This window comes from Platalea leucorodia, assembly GCF_965183815.1.
Source record: "Platalea leucorodia genome assembly, chromosome: 17".
NCBI lineage: Eukaryota > Metazoa > Chordata > Aves > Pelecaniformes > Threskiornithidae > Platalea > Platalea leucorodia.
The window spans coordinates 6,304,313-6,324,895 of NC_138839.1; the positions used below are offsets into that span (position 1 = coordinate 6,304,313).

Here is a 20,583-nt window from a genome sequence, read left to right on the forward strand (position 1 = left end):
ACTGATGTTGAGACCTCTTCTCTTTATACTTGCAGTGATGGCAGGAATAAGACTCAAAGAGCAAAGCCCACTGCATTCTATCACTTGCTCTGGTAAGGGAATGGGGATTGGAGCCAGCAGAAAATTCCCTTTGAAAGTTATTTGTCCACGGCAGCTGTCACTGGAGTGGCAATGGTTCAGCTCTAGCAGGGAATGACAGCACAGGGACATCTGCTGCAAGAAACGTTCTTGATTTGTTTCAAGATATTTCACACCTCAAAGGTGTGAGAAAAGCATCAGAAAAGATCCACCTTCCTTTATCTCTCAGCAATATCTCTGGACTCTTCCTTCAGTGTGAAAATTCAGACAAGTGTTGGACAACTGGGTGCCAGCTGTCTAATGGGAGCTGTACCTCTGGGTAAGCATGTGAGAGGCTCGGGGAGAGGCTGTTCTCAACACGACAGAGTTGTCAACAGGCTTTCTGCTAAATTCTGAACTGTATGGCCATATTGCTGGTAGCCTCTCTCTTTGGGCACGGTGCCAGCGAACTATCGTCTGTAAAGAGCTGCTGCCTAGGATGACTGGGACACACTTATCAAGCAGATGTCAATCAGCAAAGGCCTTTGGGGGCCAAGCTTCAGTGAAAGTAAATCAAGCAAGCTGGATATGGCCAGATTGTTATGCAAATTGGCACAGCTCCACGTTTCCCTGCAGCAGTGGAGGATGTGTGTCCTATACTTCACATACAATTTCTTAGAGAAACAAAGCAGTGGTGACAGCTCCTACTGGCATTCTTGCCTGCAGACTGGGATTTCAGTGAAACATTTCATCTAGTGGGAAGCTGGAAAGGGATAGTGCCGTGTCTGAGAAGGAAAGAAACCCTTAAATCTAATTTGCAAAAAAACCCCACACCAACCAGACCACTTTTCCAAATGAGGCTCATGTCTTACAGTATGCATGAAGCATGCTAGTGTAATTACTGTATTTCAAAGTTCAAAGGAAAGAAAGCTCCTGAATTATGCACTGCCAGTCAGGGTTACTGCCAGAAGCTATTAGGAAGTGAGTATGAAGTCTGGCATTGCAGGAGGTGGCAAATGTCCTTAGAGCTGGGTGGAGGGTGTTAGCCTGGTTCTTCTCTGATCCCACTGGAATATTTCTTCCTTTGCACAATGAGCATGATAGCACTTGGATGCATCCTAGGTGCTGTGCTGGGGGGGGTTGATTAAGGTTTATAAAGCACTGTGATGCCTGACAGGGTGGAAGAGGGCAGGATTTCAGGACCCTGCCCCATTCTCAGTGCTGAATAGTTACTCGGAACCTAACCGGCATTAGCTGCTTTTGACATCAGCTCTTGCTTTGCAGTGATAGCTTTGTCCCAAAGGCATCCTGTGGTTAGACTTTCTGAATTGTTTACAATTACAAGCTACGCTGATTCCCTGTCTTGGGGCTAACTCGCAGCACAGTTTCTAAAGCAAAACTCTTAAGTGCTTGTTTGGTTGTATGGCCACTAGCCTTTTTCCTACACTGTTATTGACACATCACCAACCTTACCTTCCCCTAAGGGAAGTTTTTCTAGAAGACTTGAGATGAGTTTTGGATAGATGTGAAGACTTAGTAGGAATTAACGTAGAACTGAACATTAACGTATCTTCAGTTCATGCCCTCAGAAGAGTCTGGTACTTCTTGTTTCTCCTCCAGTCCAATCCCATATTTTCCTCCAAAATGTTCTTATCAGGATGAGTTTCCAAAACTTACAGGCACCAAGGGTGGATCCACTGCAAACCTGAAGGAAGCAACCTCACATTTAGATGTGGGTCTGTGCAGAACTGGCTACTGCTGGAAGAGAGCAAGGCCTAGTTAAAAGGAATACCTTCATTCTTTCGTGGACAGCATGTACAACTGTGCAAATCCAGCAGCAGAAGAAATAAAAGGCTGTCAGGTTAGCACCTGATGTGTATATGGGATGACAGGACTGTCCTTTGAATCTTTCAGCCATGAACACAAGTCCAAGTTGCTGCAAAGTAAGGTAGAGGATGAACGTGTAATGCATCCAATGCTGTGGTAACTGCTCATGCCTCTTTTCTTTCCCTGCTGTAAAGGTCAGCCTCCTGTGGCACTTGCCCTTGATACTGCTGGGTCACAGTGTATGTGGCTGTTCTGTGAAACAGATGATAAATTAATTCACTTGCTAGCTTGCTCCAGGATGCGTCATTTCTGCACCTACAGGCTGAAATTCATGGCCTCGCTGAAAGCAAGTTCCTAGTTGAGCCTTTTATGTTTTCTGTATGCACCCTCTTGGCCACAGTCTCTCTGTACCCTCTTCAGAAAGCAATCAGTACAGCTCTACAGAGACATTTAGCTTTCAGTTGTCCTTGCTTTCTCCATAAGCAGTGGGCTGCTTTCGTCTATATGCTTGTTGGGACTGGCTATTCCCAAGACTGTCCTCTGCTCTCTCTGATCCAGCTCTCACGGCAACAGTGGTAGCTTTGCTTGTCCTTGGGGGTGATGCTCTTTGCCTGTAGAGCCGATCAGTGCTAAGTTTCTCTCATTCAGCTTTTCCAAGTGCTTGTTTCTGTGTGCAGTCCTATTCTGACCTGACTCTGAGATTTCCCTGGGGGAGCTTTACAGCTCAGTGTGTTTATGGGAGTAGCAGTAAAAATCCAGCCACAGAGATGCTTTTTTCCTAGATTGCCTACTCTCAATTAGGTTCTCCCAGACCGCAGGGTCTATTAACATACTGTCTGCAAGCCAATACAGACTTGTTCCACCGGGAACTGGCTTACTGTTAATACTGGACCCACCTGGCTTTGGGTCAGGCAGCGGCAACTCTTCTTGCCATTTTTAGCACATTCCACTGAACTCATTAGTGTTTTGTGCCCCGAGGGGCTGACAGGGAGGGACAATTTACAGTGTCTGTGCAAGTTTTGCTTCACTGGGTAAACTTCAGCTCCAGCAAGGGCTATTATTGTTAGAGTAAGAGAATCGTTTTTACTTTCCTTTATAGCAGCACATGGGAAGTCAGGCTGTTGCCTGTTGCTAATGTGGAGGGATCCACCTGCGTGTTCTCGTCTTGCTGCAGTGGGAAACATGCGGCTGCAGGTGTGTGTTTGGAAAGCCTGTTTGAGAAGACAAAGCCCCATTGTCCCCACAAAGGCTCCCCAAAGGGTAACTTCACACCACCTTGATTTATGAAACTGCCTCTGAGTAAACGCAAAGTCGCTGTAGCTTTTCACTGCAGAGATGTCTCATGGTAGCTGCTGGGAGTCTTGACCTGGGAATCAGTTCTCCTGCCAGGGAAACCTACGTGGGCACTATTGCACAGTGTCTTATCTTTGGCTGGCGCTGCTGGAAGGAGAGGCTCTCGCATGTGATTTGTATCACACAATGGGTGGTGTTTCCCATTGGAGTGGAGCAAAACAATTCCCTCAGAGTAGGCTTCTGCTCTTCTTCCCTAGGGAAGAACGACAAGGCCCAGCATGGTAGGGAGCATGCCGCTGCCTCTCAGCAGTACAGGGAGTGACTGGCAGGGCGGCTTGTCATAAAAGTGATATGTGACATAAGCCCTGTTAAAGTGGTACAGCAGCCTTAGCTGTAAACAGGCATGTGCAGGAGTGGTGTGTCGTTCAGCACTCAAACTTACAGTTTCACTGTAGCTATGGTTCCTGAGAGCTGTTGTCAGCAACTGTTACGGCTCTGACACATCTGCCTCCATGTAGCCTATCTTGACCAGGTATCATTCCCTCCCTCTGCACATATGCATAAGCAAAGTCAGAATTAACCTTCTGCAGTTGAGTCTGTCCTGGTGTGCTGCTGTGTTCTTAGGCCCTGAACAAGCTTTTCGGGGTGCTCGAGTAATGGATGCTGGGAACGAGACCCAAAATTAAATGGTCAAAATAAGTTTCTAGCGGTATGTGCAATCACAGGACAGTTGCGTTGAGTCTGGGCTCAATGCCATTGCTGTGGCTGACTTGGGAATCCAAGCTACTTGGTCCTTTGGGTGCTAACTGAAAGTGGTCTTGGCAATATAACCGGGGAGACGGACGGACAGACGGAATGTGGTTTGGGCCAAATTCAGATCATAGGTGTGAAACCTAGCTACAAAGGCTTAAATGAAACCTTTATCAGACTTGTAGTGTTCCCATTAGCCATGTTTAAAAAAACTTTATGAGGGGCCATTCCCAGCAAGTGATGAATGTTATGTACAAGCTGCTTTGTAATTGGAGTAATCCCACCTGCCCTCACATGCCAAATACCATGATAGGATTCAAGCCCATTGAGAATCCACCAAGAAACACTGGGGATCAGCACCTCAGCCACATGCAGAGTGAGACAAGACACAGGTAATGATGTATCTTTCTGTTGATGCTTGTAACCTTTATTTGGTCAGTGCTAGAAAGCATATACAATGAATTCCCTTTCCTCCCTCTGGTTATCTTGAAGCTTGTGGGGTGTTATGATATTTCTTATTTCTTTTCATGTAAATTTTGCTTACATGAGGGATTTGTGGCAGTTCCTGTGACTGAATAATCTATACCAGCGAAAGGACTCTCTTGTTACTGAAACCCTGTCTATAGGAGGACTCATGCTGGTCTGTCAGTGTTGAGCAAGCTTTTTTTTGTGCTAAGCTGTTATAATTTCGTAGTGCAGAGGGAAAAACTCTAGTGAAAAACTCATTTTCGTTTCTACCAAGTTCATACTTTCTCTGTCTTGTATAAGATCCAGCCTTGTGGGTAGCACAGTACCAATAAAACCTAGGCTTTTGACTTCAGGAAAATACAAGAAATTTTAATGCAACAGACAGGAGAGAGGTCCAGCATAGATGTCTAACGTGTTAGTTTTATTTAAAGATGGTCTCTTGGTGCTAGAGTAAGAAATGTTCTTTAAAAAACATCAAATAAATAAATAAATAAATAAATAAAAATAGGAATCACTTTCTGTTGAAGAGCTTAGAAAGCATCCGGCTTTCATCTTGGGAGGAACGGGTACTGTAAAGCATTCTTCAGAGTAGGGTATAGGGAGGTTGTCCTAATTCTTCCTGGAACCTGCAAGCCAACCATGAAATAAATGTTACTAGAATCTGTTTCTCTCTCAGTATATGCCACTACTGTCAGCAGTGCTTTTACCTAGCAAATCAATAGACACAGGGTTTCTTTTGAAAAACCAATACTAGCTTAAATATCAGGCTAAAATTAATTCCTTTCTTAGACTGTGTCTTATTAAAGACTTCAGTGAGAACCTGCTCCTCCCTTGTCACATGACACAGATGCAGTCTGTTCTATTCAGCGAAATGGCTTAGGCGGGACTCACCGTTGCAACCCATTCCACTCAGGGAGCCGATTCTGTCAATTCTCCTCCCGAAGCAGCCAGAATCTCTCATCATCCTGGGCATCTGCAGCCCCCTCAGTCTCTTGAGGAAGGGGTCCCTGTAGGACAGAGGGGTGCTGGGTGCTAGCTTGGGTTCAGCCTTCTGGTCATCACTGTCATCTATGAGTTCTGGTGGGATCTCCTCCTGGGTTTTGGGTTCTTGCAGGTCAGGATTGGACTCCAGGGCTTCAATCATTGCAAACTTCTCCTCCAGTCTCTCTAGCAGAGCCTACAAGAGAAGGATTAATTTCATTAAACTCTTAGTTTTGTGGTCATTTGCTAGCTCTTCCAGTTATCTGATTCTGCATTCATAGCCAGCCCTAGGGAGGCTGTCAGGTTGGATCCAAGCGTTGCTGGTGATACTTGAGCTCTGTCCTCTGCAGTAAATCCCTGTTTACATTAATTCCACCTATGGGTAGCTCTAGCTGAGAGCTGATTGAAGCTGCTTGCCACCAAAGTGTATCTTACTGGCAAGGTTAGAAGCGCTCTTGGCAGAGGAAAAAAAGCAAGGTCTGAGTTGCACAGGGAGATGCTACTCAACCCATCGGTGGTACGCAGTCTCAAAATAGCTCTGAATCCATAGTCCACTGCCCTGTTCTCAGAAGTTGCCTGCAATGCTGCTTGCCAGCAGTTGACTTTCTCTTCTGTTGGTTTTTTTTTTTTTTTGGTCAAGACCATCTGCTTGCTTGTCACCCCTGGCTATTTCAATGGAAATCAGTTGGAGAAGCTCTTGGTGTTTTCACTAGTCTCTGCCCCAGGAGTTACAGGATTGCTGCTCCTTAAAAATGTGCATCTCCCTGAAAATACCTGTATGCTAAGTTTATGTCTGCTCTGTGACTTCTTTCTGGGTACCATTCTCTATAATTTTTAAAGCTTTGTGTAACAGGGATCAGATAACCTCCTCAAGGGCAGCTTAACCAATTAGAGGAATCTAATTGTCCATCTCGAGAAGCAGAGTGGAGTGAGCCTTATGGCTTGCTTGACAGTGAATACATTTGGAAGCCACTCTTCTCGGCTGGCTGCTGGAAACAGCCTAGAGGCATGGGGCAGTTTTAGCTTTGGCTGACACTGTCCTAATCATCTTAGGGAGTTTGTTCTCAGGGTCTGATGCTGTGAGAAGCTGGTCGCTGGTACCAGTCCAAGGAAAGATTTGAGCTTTCAGACTTCATCTTGCAAGACTGAGTCTTAAGCTTGTATTGGGCTGCAACAATGGATGTTCTCTATCATTCATTAAAATATGCACCTGGTAATTTCATAGCTCTAGAAGCTTTTCTGGAGGAGTCACACTAAATGATCATACTATTCCTCTAGCAGCTTTTCTAAAAGTTTCACTTTGGCTGTGCCACTTTACCTCCTCATCTCCCATCCACAGGCAGCCAATTCTCTTAAATCCACAAAGCTAGAGCCATATGGCCATCCTGCTTCACTGTTCTGCCATTTAATGGGGTAAACAGGAGCCCACCTGAAAGTTTTCTATTTGTTCTTAGAGAGCTACTGTGATGATTTTTTTCCCTCTCTGGAACTTTGCTCTCAGGAAGGTGGATCTTTAAGAGAAAAAGAACCGAAAACCCAAAGCAGACATCCCACAACATCAGAATTTTGTTTCCCACTGCTACCCAGGAGCTCAAGTGAACCCAGAAGTGGAGGATATTGCTCTATAGAGCTTCTTTGAACCCCTGTGAAGAACTGAGACTTTGTCCCCTGGCATGTGATCGCTGATGCGGCTATCCGATCGTGCAAAAGAAAGGCAAAAACACCACCTCACACTTTGCTAAGCACCCCAAAAGTTTAACCTTGCAAAAGGAGAGAGTCCTCACCTCCATGCTGGCCAGTTCTTTGGCAGGGCTGAGGCTGTAGATAGGGTTGGCTCTGCTGGACTGGAGTTGGATGAGCAGCAGCAAGAAGAAGCCACAGGAAAATGAGCCTTTAGTGTCCATGGCGCTGGGTTTGTTGGGAATAGGGAAGTTCAAGCTGTTTCTTCTGAGATGTCTCTTCAGGTCTCTTTCTTCCTTGTCCTATCCTCTCTCTTCCGAAGCTTGTCTTTTATACTCTTCGGGTGTGATCTCTGCTTCCTAGGTTATCAGTGGATTTATCTGGGGCACATTCCAGTCCCACTGCAGGCATGCAGCTCTGTCAAGGGAAGATTCCCTTTATTAGCTGTCATTAGGCAGCAGCTGCTGTTGCTGAGGAATGTATGTCACAAGTCAGTGATTTCATGTCACTCCCCCTCCTCTTGATACCAGGCGCTGTGATTACATAGTCCAGTTGGAAATTCTTAGCAATTTTCTTTCAAGAGACCCCTATGGTCAGATTTACGGAGATGGGAAACAACCCTGAAACTGTTCTGAACTCCGCTCAGTTAGAAGCTTTCCATAGGGAAATTACCTTTTACAGGGAAAACAATAGGCTTTTCAGATGAGTATTTGGCGGAGAGTAAAGGCTGAAGATAAATCTACTTTTAGGACACCTAAAGTATTGTGCACACTTTCCTTCTATATATGGAATATGCACGGCCACCGCATACCATGGAGTGTGCTGAAAATCCCAGGTTTGGGCCACTTCTCTTTTCCCATTGCTGTTGAGGTGATATCACCGTTGAGACTTTGTGTTTGTACGTTGCCAACAACAGAGGCGCTGCGATCTGCACCTCAATACAGACGATAACTTCTAGACTGGCTCTGCAGGGACACCGCGTACCTCCAGCCCCTCACGACAACTGACTTCGGCACCATTGAAAAACACTAGTCTTTATTAACAGCTAAATATGTAAATCAATGGGATTTCTTTAGACATCGATGGTAAGGCTTGACCCTATATCAATAAAATTTAAAGAAGAGATGGTCAGATTCAGGAATAATCTTCTTGTGCCGTCATACAAGAAAGTTCTCTTGCTCGACGAGAACTTTAGATAGATGGCTTTCGGTGTTATTCAGCAAAGCTATCAGAATCTGGCCCCAAGGAAGAATGAACGGGTTTGTGTATATGTGTGTTTTAGGAGGGGTTAAAATTAAATGTTTAATTTAATATATTAAAGTCAAAAAGTATTTCTTTCTTTGAGAGCTGAAGTTTTCAAGATTAGCTAAAAACGCTTATGCTTAAATGAGAAATTACAAAAATGCAGATTTGCTGCAAATTCCTCTTCCAGTGTTGTCTTTGTGCGTATAGTGCAACTAAAAATTAATCTTTTTTACAGAACTGCAGGAGAGTTCTAAATCGTGAAGCATATTGCTTATCCTGCGTTTTCCTAACGTTTCTTGTTATTCTAAGTTGAAACAAGAATGCATATATGAGCAAGTTGAATATGTCAGTCTAGTAATAATTTGTTGACTTTTAATACAAATATAGATCTTGAAAGAATCTCCTGAGTACAGTTTCTAAATAATAATAGAACGATAAAATATTTCTCATGTCTTAAATGTCTTAACATGGTGTTTGTGTACAAACATGTGCACACACCATTCACATGATCAGCTACCAAAATTACACTAGAAAGGACATTCTCAAGGTTGTGAAGTCAAGCTCAAATGCTACTTTTTCCTAATATAGCCCAAAGTCAGCCCAGCTCCGCAGGTGTTCTGATGAAGCCCTTTATTATAAGAGCACTCCCTATTTTTCCCCAATGCTTTCTTTTTTTCAGTACATGGAGGCAGTACTCATTTTCTGTATTATTGTGTGTCCCAACATGTTCTTATTTTATGCTATTAAGAAAGAACTAAGATCCTGATAGCTTTTGTTTTGTTGTTTTTTTTTTTAATTAAAACTCCATACTGCAGTGTCTGTATAATTCACTAATTAGTTACAAGTATTCTCTTACTGCTGCTCTTGGGTGTGCATGAGTTTGCACCAGGGCGTAACTTCATTTTGTAAACGGAGAAAGTGTGAGAAGATAAACCAGAATTATTCATTAATATTGAGTGTCCAATTGATGATAACTAGGATCTGTTATTGTTTCATTTTTTTGTTTCTTTCCTTTCACCCCCCCTCACCCTCTAAGTATTCTCTAGCGCCGTCTCTGCGCAAAAACATTCTGTCGCTTGATCTGAGTTTTGTGCGAGAGCTCAGCACATCTGTAAAGCAACCTCTGGGGCACAAACCCAGCAGCAAGAAACCGAGGAACACAATATCAGGCACAGGTGTGAAATATTTAGCTTTGAGTGACCTGTCCCTGTGAAACAATCTAATATTCCAGGATTGTATTCAATAACCTGGACACGGAGATACTCCTTTCTTTTACTGGTTTGTTCCTTTTCCATCTTCTGTATTCCACAGCAGATAAATGAGATGGAGGGGCCTGACTTCAGCCTTGACAACACTTTTTTAAGGCAGGGAGATTTCTGTGTACTATTTCATGTACTATGTATGGAAGTACATAGATGGGATAAAATGGCTGACCGTCACAGTAGCTATTGCATTTTCAAAGCCAAATTCTGCCCTCTATTATCCATCTCTCAGTCCTGCCAAAGCAAATGGAGTGTAAAATGTCAGAACTCAGCTCATCGTTGTTGAAGCTATAAAGTTCACTTGTTTGTTTGCTTGTGGTATCTCGGTATCATCACCCTGGTAAGATTAATATGAACTTTAGGCTTTATAGCCCAGCAGTGGCTAGTCAAGATCCAAGCATTGCCTATGCTCAGCTGGCCATTTGCCTAGTAAAACCCCTGTTGGAGTCTTAACAGGGCAGCAAGTTCTTATAAAAAGCATACTGTGACCGGTTTTAGGGTTGGGAAATTAGGACATTTCCCCAGCATCCCAGGGCATGAGCTAGGAAGTGTGGGGACATGAGGCTCCATTAGAAAGCAGCACCAGTTGCTCAGAGCAGAGAGGGAGAGCACCAAGGGTGCTGCTGGCAGCCCCGTGTGTGGATCCCTATGAGGAGGAGGAGGGCACACGGAGAGAGCTGAGGGCAACACTGCCCCTTCCCCAGCAGGATGGTGAGATGTCCTTGTTTTTCAGGACTGTAAGCCTAGGGGCTGGTGTCATGTGGATTCCTTCTGCTGATAGATCTGTCCTAACCGATGCCCCTACCTGCTGCACATCCTTCCAGTGATGTCCATTCTCTTATTGCCATTTTGCAGCTGAAGAGTGCTAGAGTGTAAGCCGATCATAGTCCTGTTCTGAGGAAGAGGCTGGATTTGGATTCCTTTCATCTCCCAGTGACGAAACCCTTTGACAAGACTATGCCATACCCTACCCAAGCTCTCTTTCCCTGCCTCGCAATTCAGTTAGATTAAGGAGAAATGAGGCCACCAGTGCAGGAAACAAAAGGGACATGTAATCACGTCTGGTGCAGGGCATGCAGCACCAAGATCATAGGACAGGCCATACTGCAATTAAGATAGTTAAGTGGTGCCTCACTTTTTCCATGGGGGAGGAAACTTATTTTCATCCCAAACATGGGTTGTTTCTCCTGCTGATCGGGATATGTGATCTCTGTGATGTGGCTGCCCCTTCTTTTGCTGGACTCTCCAGGCTCAATGCAGGCAGCATGGGCCCTGCCTCTCTTGGTTCCTTTCGAGCAGGGTGGTTGGCAATGCCTGGAGCCTTTCTGCCTGTTTAGGGCTCCCTGTGCTTCCCAGCCTTGTCTGGAGAGGGCTTTGCACAACATCTGGGGAGAAGAGCGAGGGGGGCTTCGCTGAAGCCAAGCGACGTGAGCTTGGGGAAAAGCGTTCGTGCAAACCGCGCTGGGCCGGGTGAGCGGGGCTTGGCTGTGCTCCGGGCCCGGGCAGGGGGAGGCAGCCCTCCGAGCCCCGGGAGCCGCGGGGCCGAGCCCCGGGCCGGCGGGGGCAGCCCCGGGCCGGCGGGGGGGCCCAGCGGGGCCGGCGCTCGGCGAGCGGGGCGACTGGCGTCTGTCCCGGGTCCTGAAGGCCTGGCGGCCCTTCGCCCGCAGCGGAAGCCGCTGCCAAGTGTATTTTTAAAGCGATGTATCCCTTCTGTCCTTAGTGGCACCCCGTGCCGGTCCGCCGTGCCAAACTTGGCCCCGATACCAGCGGCTTAGCCCATGGGACAGGGGCGCGTGTAGGACGCTACCTGGAATTAACCCCAAGGCCGGTGCCCGCCTCCTGGGAGGATTCACAGCTAGCGGCGGTGAAGCCATTGGGAAAGGCAGCCCAGCTCACTGCCACGGTCCCAGAGCTGGCATCGGTGCCTGACAGTGCCCCTCCAGTGCAGCACAGAGGGTCGCTGGGCTGATCATTGTCCTGGAAGGATGCAGCCACCGTCCTTCCTGCTGCTGCGACCCTCCGGCAGAGGCTTGTCCAGGCTGGGAGGGATGCTCTGGCCAGGGTCGGGACTGAGCCCTTAGGGCAGAGGGAGAGAAGTGCTCTGGAGGGGTTTTCTGTATCTTTTGACCATGTGCTACGCCATGACCACAAAAACACTTGCAAAAGGCAATGCAGGCTTTGTACAAAAGTTTATTGCTCCGTACCCCACCCCTGCAGAGGGTCCGGGGGCAGCCTGGCTGTCCGGCTGCTGGACACCAGCCTGGAGGCTCCTGAAGCGCTTGGGAGCTGGTCCCAGCTTCAGCTTCTCCCTCTCCTCCAGAAACCTGGGAGAGAAGGGCAGAGAGCTGCTGGGGGAGCCACTCCGAGGCTTTCAGCCAGGGACAGCGGCTGCTCTCAGCGGCTGCCCCGGCCGTCTCCACTTCGGATGGATCATTTCTCCTCCACGGGGGAGAGAAGTGGGGGGAATCAGAAATTTTCCTCTGTCTGCAGCAGCTCCCAACAGCTTTTTCTTCTCTGTATACACATTTTTGTGGTATGTGAATAAACCACATCCTGAGGTTTGGGTTTAGGAGATTTCCCTTCTTTGCAAGTTCATGTGATGATGGTTCTTGCCTTCCTCTGGCATTGGTGGCAAACCCTTCCCTCTACAGCTAAGAGGCACTAATCTTTTAGTGGCCTAAGTCAGCCTCGAGCGATGGTATAGCTGACCCCTTTGCTATAAACGTTACTTGCTCTCCAGCCGTGCCTTGGCTACAGCAGTGAATCAGTCACCACCATCTCCTCATATCCCACCGTCTTTCCCATAAATTATGGTGTTCTGTCCCCCCACAGCTTGGGTTGGAGTGAGAAATTCCTGTGGAACAAATGCTCTTTCCAGAAAGCCCAGGGGCCTTGCCCAAAGAAAGGGATTTTGTAGATCTTTGGATTTGGGCTCCTCAGATAGAAGTGTCTGAATTACCAATTTGGCGACTGTAACAGGCAGCCTGTTTGTATGAAACTTTCATTTTGCCTCAGAGCTTTACAGCAGTTTCTTATTAACTTTCAGTAAAACTTTTGGCATATCTCCAGTGTAAGTGGCAAAATACAACTACAAATGAGTACAATTTCCACTGATCCGGGAGTGCAAATCAAGATGACCCTTTTTGTTAGATCCTTACAGAATGAAAGGCAGAACCCGTGATATCCAGTGGGCAGACCAGCAGACAGGGTCCTTTCAGTCACTGTCTGGGTAATATTAAAGCAATTACACTAAGTCTCTGCCTTCTGCCCTGCTCGTTTGCTTAGCCAGTACAGTCATAAATCTCTCTGATTTCACTTGATATGCAGTGATTTCTGCTTGGGCCTTTATTTCAGAGACTGTCCTAAAGCTCAGCAAAGCCAAAGCAAGCCTTTCCTCTGAGTTCAGAGGGTTTTGAACCGAACTGTTGTGGTCTTATTACTGCTAGGTGCTGCATGAACAAACAACAACATACATTATGTTTTTACATTTCCTTCCCCCATTTTCTTGCCCTTCTGTTCTACAAATCTATCCACAGCTGACATAATTTATCTTAGATTGGAAGCAAACTAGCAATATCAGCTGGTGTGGGACAATGATCTCTGCATCCAGCAGTCTTAACAGTTGGCAAGTGGTTTTGTTTAAAGCATCACAGCGATGAAGAATCTGGCAGAGAAATGAGGTGCGTGTTTTGAAAGTAGAGTACATGAATGAAGGAAGCTCACGTCAGGTGGGAGCGTTATGTTGATACAGAATAAAGGCAGATAGCTAAGGTGAGAATGTGGATCATCCTTGATTTTGTGTGTAGTAAACACAGACAGGAGTGGAAAGGGATAAAGCAGTGAGAGTGTATAGGATCTGTGTGATGACCAAGGGAAATAAATACAACTTAGCCCTCTAATAAAAAACTAGGAAGACTGGAGTCTTGGATGAGACCAAATCTTGATTGCTGCCTAGCATCACTTATAAACAGGTACCCCAAAAGCAGACACATTTGAGAAAGATATCTGTATGTTTCTTTCTGTGTTAGAGTAATTTTATTGCAGGCTTTTCTCCTTGGTAGCTTCTGTAATCCTAGTCTCTAAATTCATGCACTGCTGCTTAGCGGAGATGGAAATGACACAGCTAGAGATGAGCTTCCCCCATCTGACTGGCATGCTAACTTCAAAGGTTAGCTTTGATTATTTAAATGCTAATAGAACTCAGCAAATTACCTAAAGTACAAACACACCTGGCTTCAGTCCTAAGGATCTAATTATAGTGCCTTTTATGTGAAATAAATTGTTCTTGCTTTCTGAAAAGTGGCTTTTTAAAATGTTCACACAAAATGTCAGGTGATGGGATGGCACATTACCAGCTCAGCCTCTGTGGAATTGGAGCTCTTTTTTTATTCATCTTCTGTAGGATTCTCTTCACAAGTGCTCACAGCTCAGTCTTCAACCTCCTCTGACCTCTGTTATTTTATCTGCAAATAATTTCAATGACCCACAGTTTATGTTAGTGTAACTGAGTTTGGAAATAGGCTGAGGATGTTCAGGAACCAAACTCCAGTACCACTTACCCTTCATTGGATTTTCACTGTATTCAGTGTCAAAATTTCAACATCAGGAAGCTTTTATGCCTATGAGAACGTGCCTGCTCCTATGGTTACTGAGAGCTAGAAGCAAGTTATCAGACCCAGGATTATTAGGAAGGAGGTGGTAACCTTTCCATTAGCACCAACCGTCCCAAGATGCTAGCTCTTCATTGCTTGACACCATAATGTCTGTGGGCTATGGGGATTAACCTTTCCACCATATAGGTTGCACCTGGGCCAGCCCCAGAGCTAACATACCTGAAGAGGGACTCTATTTAAGAAAGCTGGATGCTTCATGTCAGGTTCCCACAAGTAAGCATGTCTGCTTCTTCTTAGTGTAAGTAAGTTCTTGTGTATTGGGTGAGAAGAAGTGAAAATCTCTTCCTGACTGTATGAAGGTGTGTTCAGTTAGAATAATGAATCAGAAATCTCTTTGCTCATGTTTGAGCAGGCCAGAGGTCTTTGTATGATGGAAGCTACAGCAAGGGAGAATGTTACCTGTATGGCCCAAGGAGACTCCAGACCTCCAGGAGAATTTGCCTGTGAGTTACTTTGCAGTCTATGGGACTCCATCTAGAGAAGCTGTTCGCATTGATCAGACTGCAGCATTAGTTTCAAGATATGCATAGCCTGTCTATTGATATGTGAATTATGCTGAAAAATGGTTCATTCTTTCATCCTCCATTCCCCACTTTTAATTCTTCATCTGACTGGTGAAATGCTTCATTTTCTTGTTGCTTTGCTTAGGAAAGGCAAGACAGAGCATGATAAATTAATTATATGGACTACTCTGTTGTTTGAGAGCTTGTACTCAGGGGTGCCTCTGTTAAGTGATGAGACCATTCCTTGCCAGCGAGTGTCTGTTCAGGGCATTTTCACTGTTGCTGCTGCTGCTTTGTTATCAAAGTTAACTTAAACAGAGCAAGTAGCAAACAGCTTAAAACCTAACAAAACCTGCTAACTAGAGAAGCTTTCAGGATATGTTTTTGAATTTTCTGCTCAGGATTTGTGTTGATAGCATCATAACTACTGGTCTGAGGAGAGAAAGATTCTGGAGGACGGAATAGCCATAGACAGGTAGAATTAATGGTAATTTCTAAATGTGCAAGAGATATCGAAAGGGTAAAAGATTGCAAGAAAATAGAGAGAGAAGCTGTTGGTAGCTTGTGCAAGGGGAGAGTATCTCCATTAACAAATCATTCTGTGCTTTCTGGTCTCCGATAGTCAGCTCTTACGTGTTGAAACATATGTTTATGAGCTGCTTGTACTGATGTCCTTCTTAGAGCAAGTCTGTGGTTTCAGGGTAGAGGCTATATATTGAAAATAGCATGAGAGAAGAACAAAGCTTTCTCTAGTTTGGCTCCGAATAGCTTTCCAATGGGTCCTGGATTGCCTTCATTCTGTGGGAATTGTGGTTAGAAGGAGCAGAACCAAATCATAGAGTTTAAGTGAGTGAGGCAGGCTCAGAAACTAGACCTCTAGCTGCTCTGTACAAACAGGCTTTCTTAATGAGAGCTGAACTGCCAGAGATTCAGAGCACGTGCTGCTAGAGGGTGGCTGCTAAACTTGCTTTGCATAGATGTTTGTGCTCCATTTTGCAGTTTATATCCAGGGGTCCTGTTAGGAATAGGCCTATTACCAGAACATTTTCTTCCAGGAGCATCTGTCTTGTGGGCAAGAAAACGGGAGGAGTACAGCTGTGTAGCCCATCTGTCCACTGCAGCAGAAGGCTGGAAGTGAACAGCTGTGCCTTCATTTGTGACTGTCAGTGTAGACATTTGTGTGAGCAGCCTTCCTGATTTTCATGGAACTGCTTGCAGAGTTCAGCTCTCATCAACATCAGGATGGCACAGTCATGATCTTGGCAAACCAGCCTTCATACAGAATTCCTTTGGCTCAGGATGTTTGCCAAGTAGCTGTTCTCTGATTTGTTCATAGTTAGATTCAGTGAATAGTTGGTTTGCTTAAAAAATGGAACTGCTCAGGTACATTTTTTGTATAATCTTGACTTTACTTTTTTGTTAGAAAAATGCTTTGCAATATCTGGATCTGCCTATGGAAGAGTAGGGTGCCCTTGAACTTTCTTCAAAGAAGGGTAGCATATTTTTTTGGACAAGATGAGATATACTAGTAAGAAACAATTGTTTTTATTTTTGTAAAATGCAGTTCTCATTCCTCTGTCAGTGGCAGATCCAAATGCAGAGTAACAGCTTTCTATTGATGTCAGCTAAGGTAGCTACCCTTTTAGTTGAAATTGTGGTGGTCAAAGACTTGGGGCTTTGTGTCCTGGTTTCTGATGACTCTTGTGAAGATGGCCATGTCTTTTTTCATGTCAGCCTTCTTCCCGTTATGTTTAGATAGTAATATCTTAACTTCAGAAAGGTTCTTTCGGTAAAAAGAAGGGCTTGTTTGATTGTGTGTCCTTCTTTTTTTGTCTTTGGTTTTTTTTCCCCCTAAGAGCAGCTAAAAAGTCCTTTTCACCAGAAAGCAGCCCTCTGACATGCTTCTGAATTCTAGTGGGTTGCATCTAACTGGGGCACTGTTTCAGGAATGATACGTGAAAGAATTGCAGCAAAGGCTTGAAGCAAATTCATCAAATGATGGAAAACAGTTTATTATCTGGGACATAATGAGACTTGTTTAGTCATACATTTACTACATAAACAGTACAATTTTTTTTAAATTAAATTTCAGATAGATGTTCACAAATTATTACTCTGATACAAATAGGCAGTACAGCAATGATGTATTCTATTGGCCAAGTAATTCAGGGGAGAGGTGGGGTGCAATTTGCTCAGTACATCGTGTAGTAGGTGGATTGGTGGAGCCAATGTGAATAAGGGCTGAATATCTCACTGAAAGGCAACAGGTCCTTTGAAACCTCAAAGTCAGTCCTGTCAAGAAAGCAGAGGAATAAATGAAAGAAAGAGAAGTGGACAGGATTTCACGCATGGAAGTTAACTGATTTCTTACTGTTCTAGGGCTGGGTTCAGCTCCACTGTTCTGCTCAGAGTTTCTTTGGATTGACACAAGCAAGCATCCCTAAGGAGCTGGTGAAAACCAATCTGATCTGGCTTCTGTGACAAGAGGAAATGCATACAGCTGACTTGGAGAAAGGAGTGCAAGCAGGTAAAGCAGAGATGTGGCATTCACAGGTTTTAAGTATACATCTGATGACAGTGAATTCTGAGGAGGGTAAAATTAGTAAACTGTGTTTGCAATAGGAGAGTAAAAGTTACTTTAAGGCACCATTTCCTTAAAGTGGAATTAAATCTGCTCTTCTGCATATTTATGCAAGTTATACATGAACACACAGACCACCTGCCTCTGGCTTTCTCTTACCATAGTAAGCAGTTAGCATCCCAGTCCGCTCAGAGACCCAATTCTGTCCAGCTTGACACCAAAACAGCCCCTGGAGAGGCCCTTTTTGCTTCTGCCTCGGTATCTACGGGGTAAACTTAAGAGGTCGTTGAAGAACCTCTGGACAGCACTGTCACCCATCGACATGCTCTCAGGCTGGTCCCTGGTGTTTCCGGTCCACTGGAATTCAGCATCTTGCTGATCAAAGGCTCCTGTTGGGATCATGTCGTCTTGCTCACGGTCCCTCTCTTCTGAGACCAGGGGATGCTCCAGGTCCTCATCTAACAGTTTGGACAGACTCTGAAAAAAGGGAAAGGTATATGGTGGAGAGGGAGGAGAGGAGAAAAAGGAGGTGTTCTGGGAACTCTGTCATGGTTTTTCTATTTTGCCATGCTCAGTGCTAAGTTTGGAGAAACCTATTTTGAACATTTATCAAAAGATGAAAGTATTGAAGTGATTTCTGAAGCTGATGATGGTTATCTTTAGTTTCTGAGCTAACACTGTATACTCTCTCAAAATGCTCTAAGGCTCTATGCTGTTACTATATTCTATAGTTCTGAGCTGACAAACTGCCAGTTAAGTCTTTCCTGGAGCTGGGGATCTGGGGTATGGGATAAATTGTGAAAGACAATGAAAGAGGCTTGGTCAAGAGTGAATAAGGAACAAGAAAAAATGGTTGATACCTTGGAATAGTAGGAGAAGCAATGCAGTGACAAGAGACATGCTGAAATTGGTGCTAGAAGGATTATATATTTCTTTACAGATTGGGAGGTTACTTCATATTTGGGAATACCACATCCCTAGTCAGGTAGCTGAAATGCGTTTTCCTAATGACTTGGAGTTCCTGTACACACAAATACACACAGACACGCGCACACACACACACATGCTCTTTCTCTTTTTCTCATATTCTGCGTCTGGGACTCTCAAGCAGGGACTGCATTTCTGCACTACTAAGGTGAGGAGGAGATCATGCAGGTACAACCCATTAATTCCTTTTTCAGCTTAAACCAGGGGCTTCAGAGAAGAGCATGCAGGTGACTGCTCTAGGGGTCTAGATCAGAGTCCTTCCAGAAAAATTCCTTTTACTCCAAAAGTTTATTGCTCTGCTCATTCACAGGATGACCCTATATCTGCAATCCCCAGATTGACCCCACAGGAAAAAACATTTTCTGATCACATGAGGCAATTGAAAGGAAATTTAAATCCAGTAAGTGATTACTTTAGTTTCCCTCCATTGAATAACTCTGTGTCTGCCCACCTCAGGGCTCCTGCTGTCATGATCTCTTTGAGTGTCTCCTACTGCTTTACCTGGGTTTGGAAGAAACAGAGCTAATCTGAAGTGCCTAAGTCCTAAAGAAGCATCAGCTTCTTTCAGTTCTATTGAGCAGCCAGTCACTTACCTGTAAGCTGGAAATGGGCCTGGCCCTTGCCTGGTTTTGACTGACAATAAGCAGCAGAAGGAATCCAGGGCAAAAAAGAAGTTTCAGGTTCATCTTCATGTTTTGGTGTCTCTAATTCCTCCTCCCCTTGAGTCTCTCCAGTTCAGTGTTGCTCTGTGTCTCCAGCTACCAGCCTTTATATCTTCCTTCAACCCCTCCCAAATCTACCTTTTGAGTTCCTGCCAGTGCAAGGATTGGTTTGAGGTTCTGATCTGTTTTCATTCTCCAAGGAGGAGGAGGGAGGAAACAGTTCTCTTTCCTGATGGTGAATAAAAGGAGCATTTTACACTTAGGCAATGCAGCATCATTCTGTTGCTGTGAATCTGAAGATCTCTGCAGCCTGCTGTCTTGGTGCCACTTATGTATGTCAGTTTGCTGAGCTCAGTGTTCCTTGGGTTGACTGCTAAACCTTTCCTTTCCATCCAGAGAAAAATAATTGAGAGAGTGTATAAAGTGAGACAGGAAGAAAATTGTATCCACTACACATTCACCTGGCTCCTGTGTCACTGTGAAGTACCAAATCAGAGGGACAGGGGTCTCATAAAACATGCTATGTAAGAACTAAGTGTTATTACCTAACATAATAATATGGCATTAGTAACCTATGAGACAAAAGAGCGTGATTTGGAGAAGAAGGGGAAATCCAAGTCCTAAAAATATGACAAGTAAGTTGCGTTAGTTACTGGCCTGAGTGACAGGGAGCGTGGCTGAAACCAGGCTCACATGCACAGAAAGCTTCTACATGGTTTAAGTTGAGGAAGAAATTCCTCTTTTTCCCTGGATCCAGCTTAAAACATTTCCTTTATTTGTTCTTTCTCAGCTTATCATACACAATTTGTATTAAATCTGAAATTAGTCCAGAAGGAAGCACAGTTCTAACATCTTTCTTACCACAGGTACGGTTACAGGGACATGAAAAAGCTGCAGGATCAGTGTGTGTGTTTGGTGGGTTTTTTGGTTGTGGTTTTTTGTGTGTGTTTTAATGAATTGAAGCACCAGCTTCAAACAAAATGAATCCTGTGAAATGTTAGGGGGAGCAGAAGAAACTGAATCAGTTCTTAGCCAGGGTCTTGAGGGTATTTAAATCACTGCTGTTGGCCAGACCTCCGTCTACTGTAAAAGCACCTGCGAGATGTGTGGGTGCCCTCACGAAGATGTATGTAGATAACTGATTCTCCAAACCCCCCCATCTGCTCTAATGAGTTTTTTTACTAGGTTCCATACCAAGAAATGAACCTTTTTCTGTTTTGGGGGCAGTGGGGAAGAGCAGCAATAAAATCTGTTAAGTTGCGTTTTGTAGGGTCTTGAAATTTGGCCCCACTGAAAAATGGAAATGTTCTTGAGTATGCAATAATACATCTTGATCTTTCACTGCATTTTTGCACACATGTGATGCAGACAGTTAAAGGCCATTATACTGGATCTGTATGGAGGAAATGGAAATGAAGGACCATCTGGCACTTTTCATCTAATCTTTGAGGTTAAGAGTCTTGTTGGTACTGAAAGCTTGGAAACAATAGTTCTGTGATGTGCCAATGGGTTTAATGTTTTCAGCATTTTTTCATCTGCAGATCAGTTTAAGACATAATTGTTATGTGTCTCTAGAAATGGGTATTCTAAGGAGACAGCTTATAAACATCCCTC

At 44.6% G+C, this 20,583-nt stretch overlaps 2 protein-coding genes across 5 annotated transcripts in view; one reads left to right on the forward strand and one right to left on the reverse strand.

Moving 5' to 3' along the window:
- Positions 1-20,583, forward strand: part of CLCN6 (chloride voltage-gated channel 6) — a 66,834-nt gene that overhangs the window by 23,081 nt on the left and 23,170 nt on the right. For 3 of the 4 annotated variants that reach the window (XM_082329037.1, XM_082329040.1, XM_082329038.1), the window contains one exon: positions 17,119-17,266. In XM_082329037.1, the coding sequence (XP_082185163.1) occupies positions 17,119-17,220 (102 nt within the window). In that variant the 3' untranslated portion in view covers positions 17,221-17,266. Of the gene's footprint in view, positions 1-35; positions 694-17,118; positions 17,267-20,583 lie in introns of those variants that run through there. The other variant, XM_082329039.1, reaches the window with a different exon arrangement.
- Positions 825-8,621, reverse strand: NPPA (natriuretic peptide A). The gene is made up of 2 exons (XM_082329046.1): positions 7,161-8,621; positions 825-5,572 (listed from the first exon to the last, which is right to left on the reverse strand). The coding sequence occupies exons 1-2, from the start codon at positions 7,278-7,280 to the stop codon at positions 5,255-5,257; spliced, it is 438 nt and encodes a 145-aa protein (XP_082185172.1). The 5' UTR covers positions 7,281-8,621; the 3' UTR covers positions 825-5,254.

Bases quoted from the DNA above. Each gene is read 5' to 3' on its own strand.
- NPPA (XM_082329046.1), bottom strand. From the start codon at position 7,280: ATGGACACTAAAGGCTCATTTTCCTGTGGCTTCTTCTTGCTGCTGCTC. The intron at 5,573-7,160 runs GTGAGGACTCTC...CTTCTCTTGTAG, and splicing joins AAGAACTGGCCAGCATGGAG to GCTCTGCTAGAGAGACTGGA.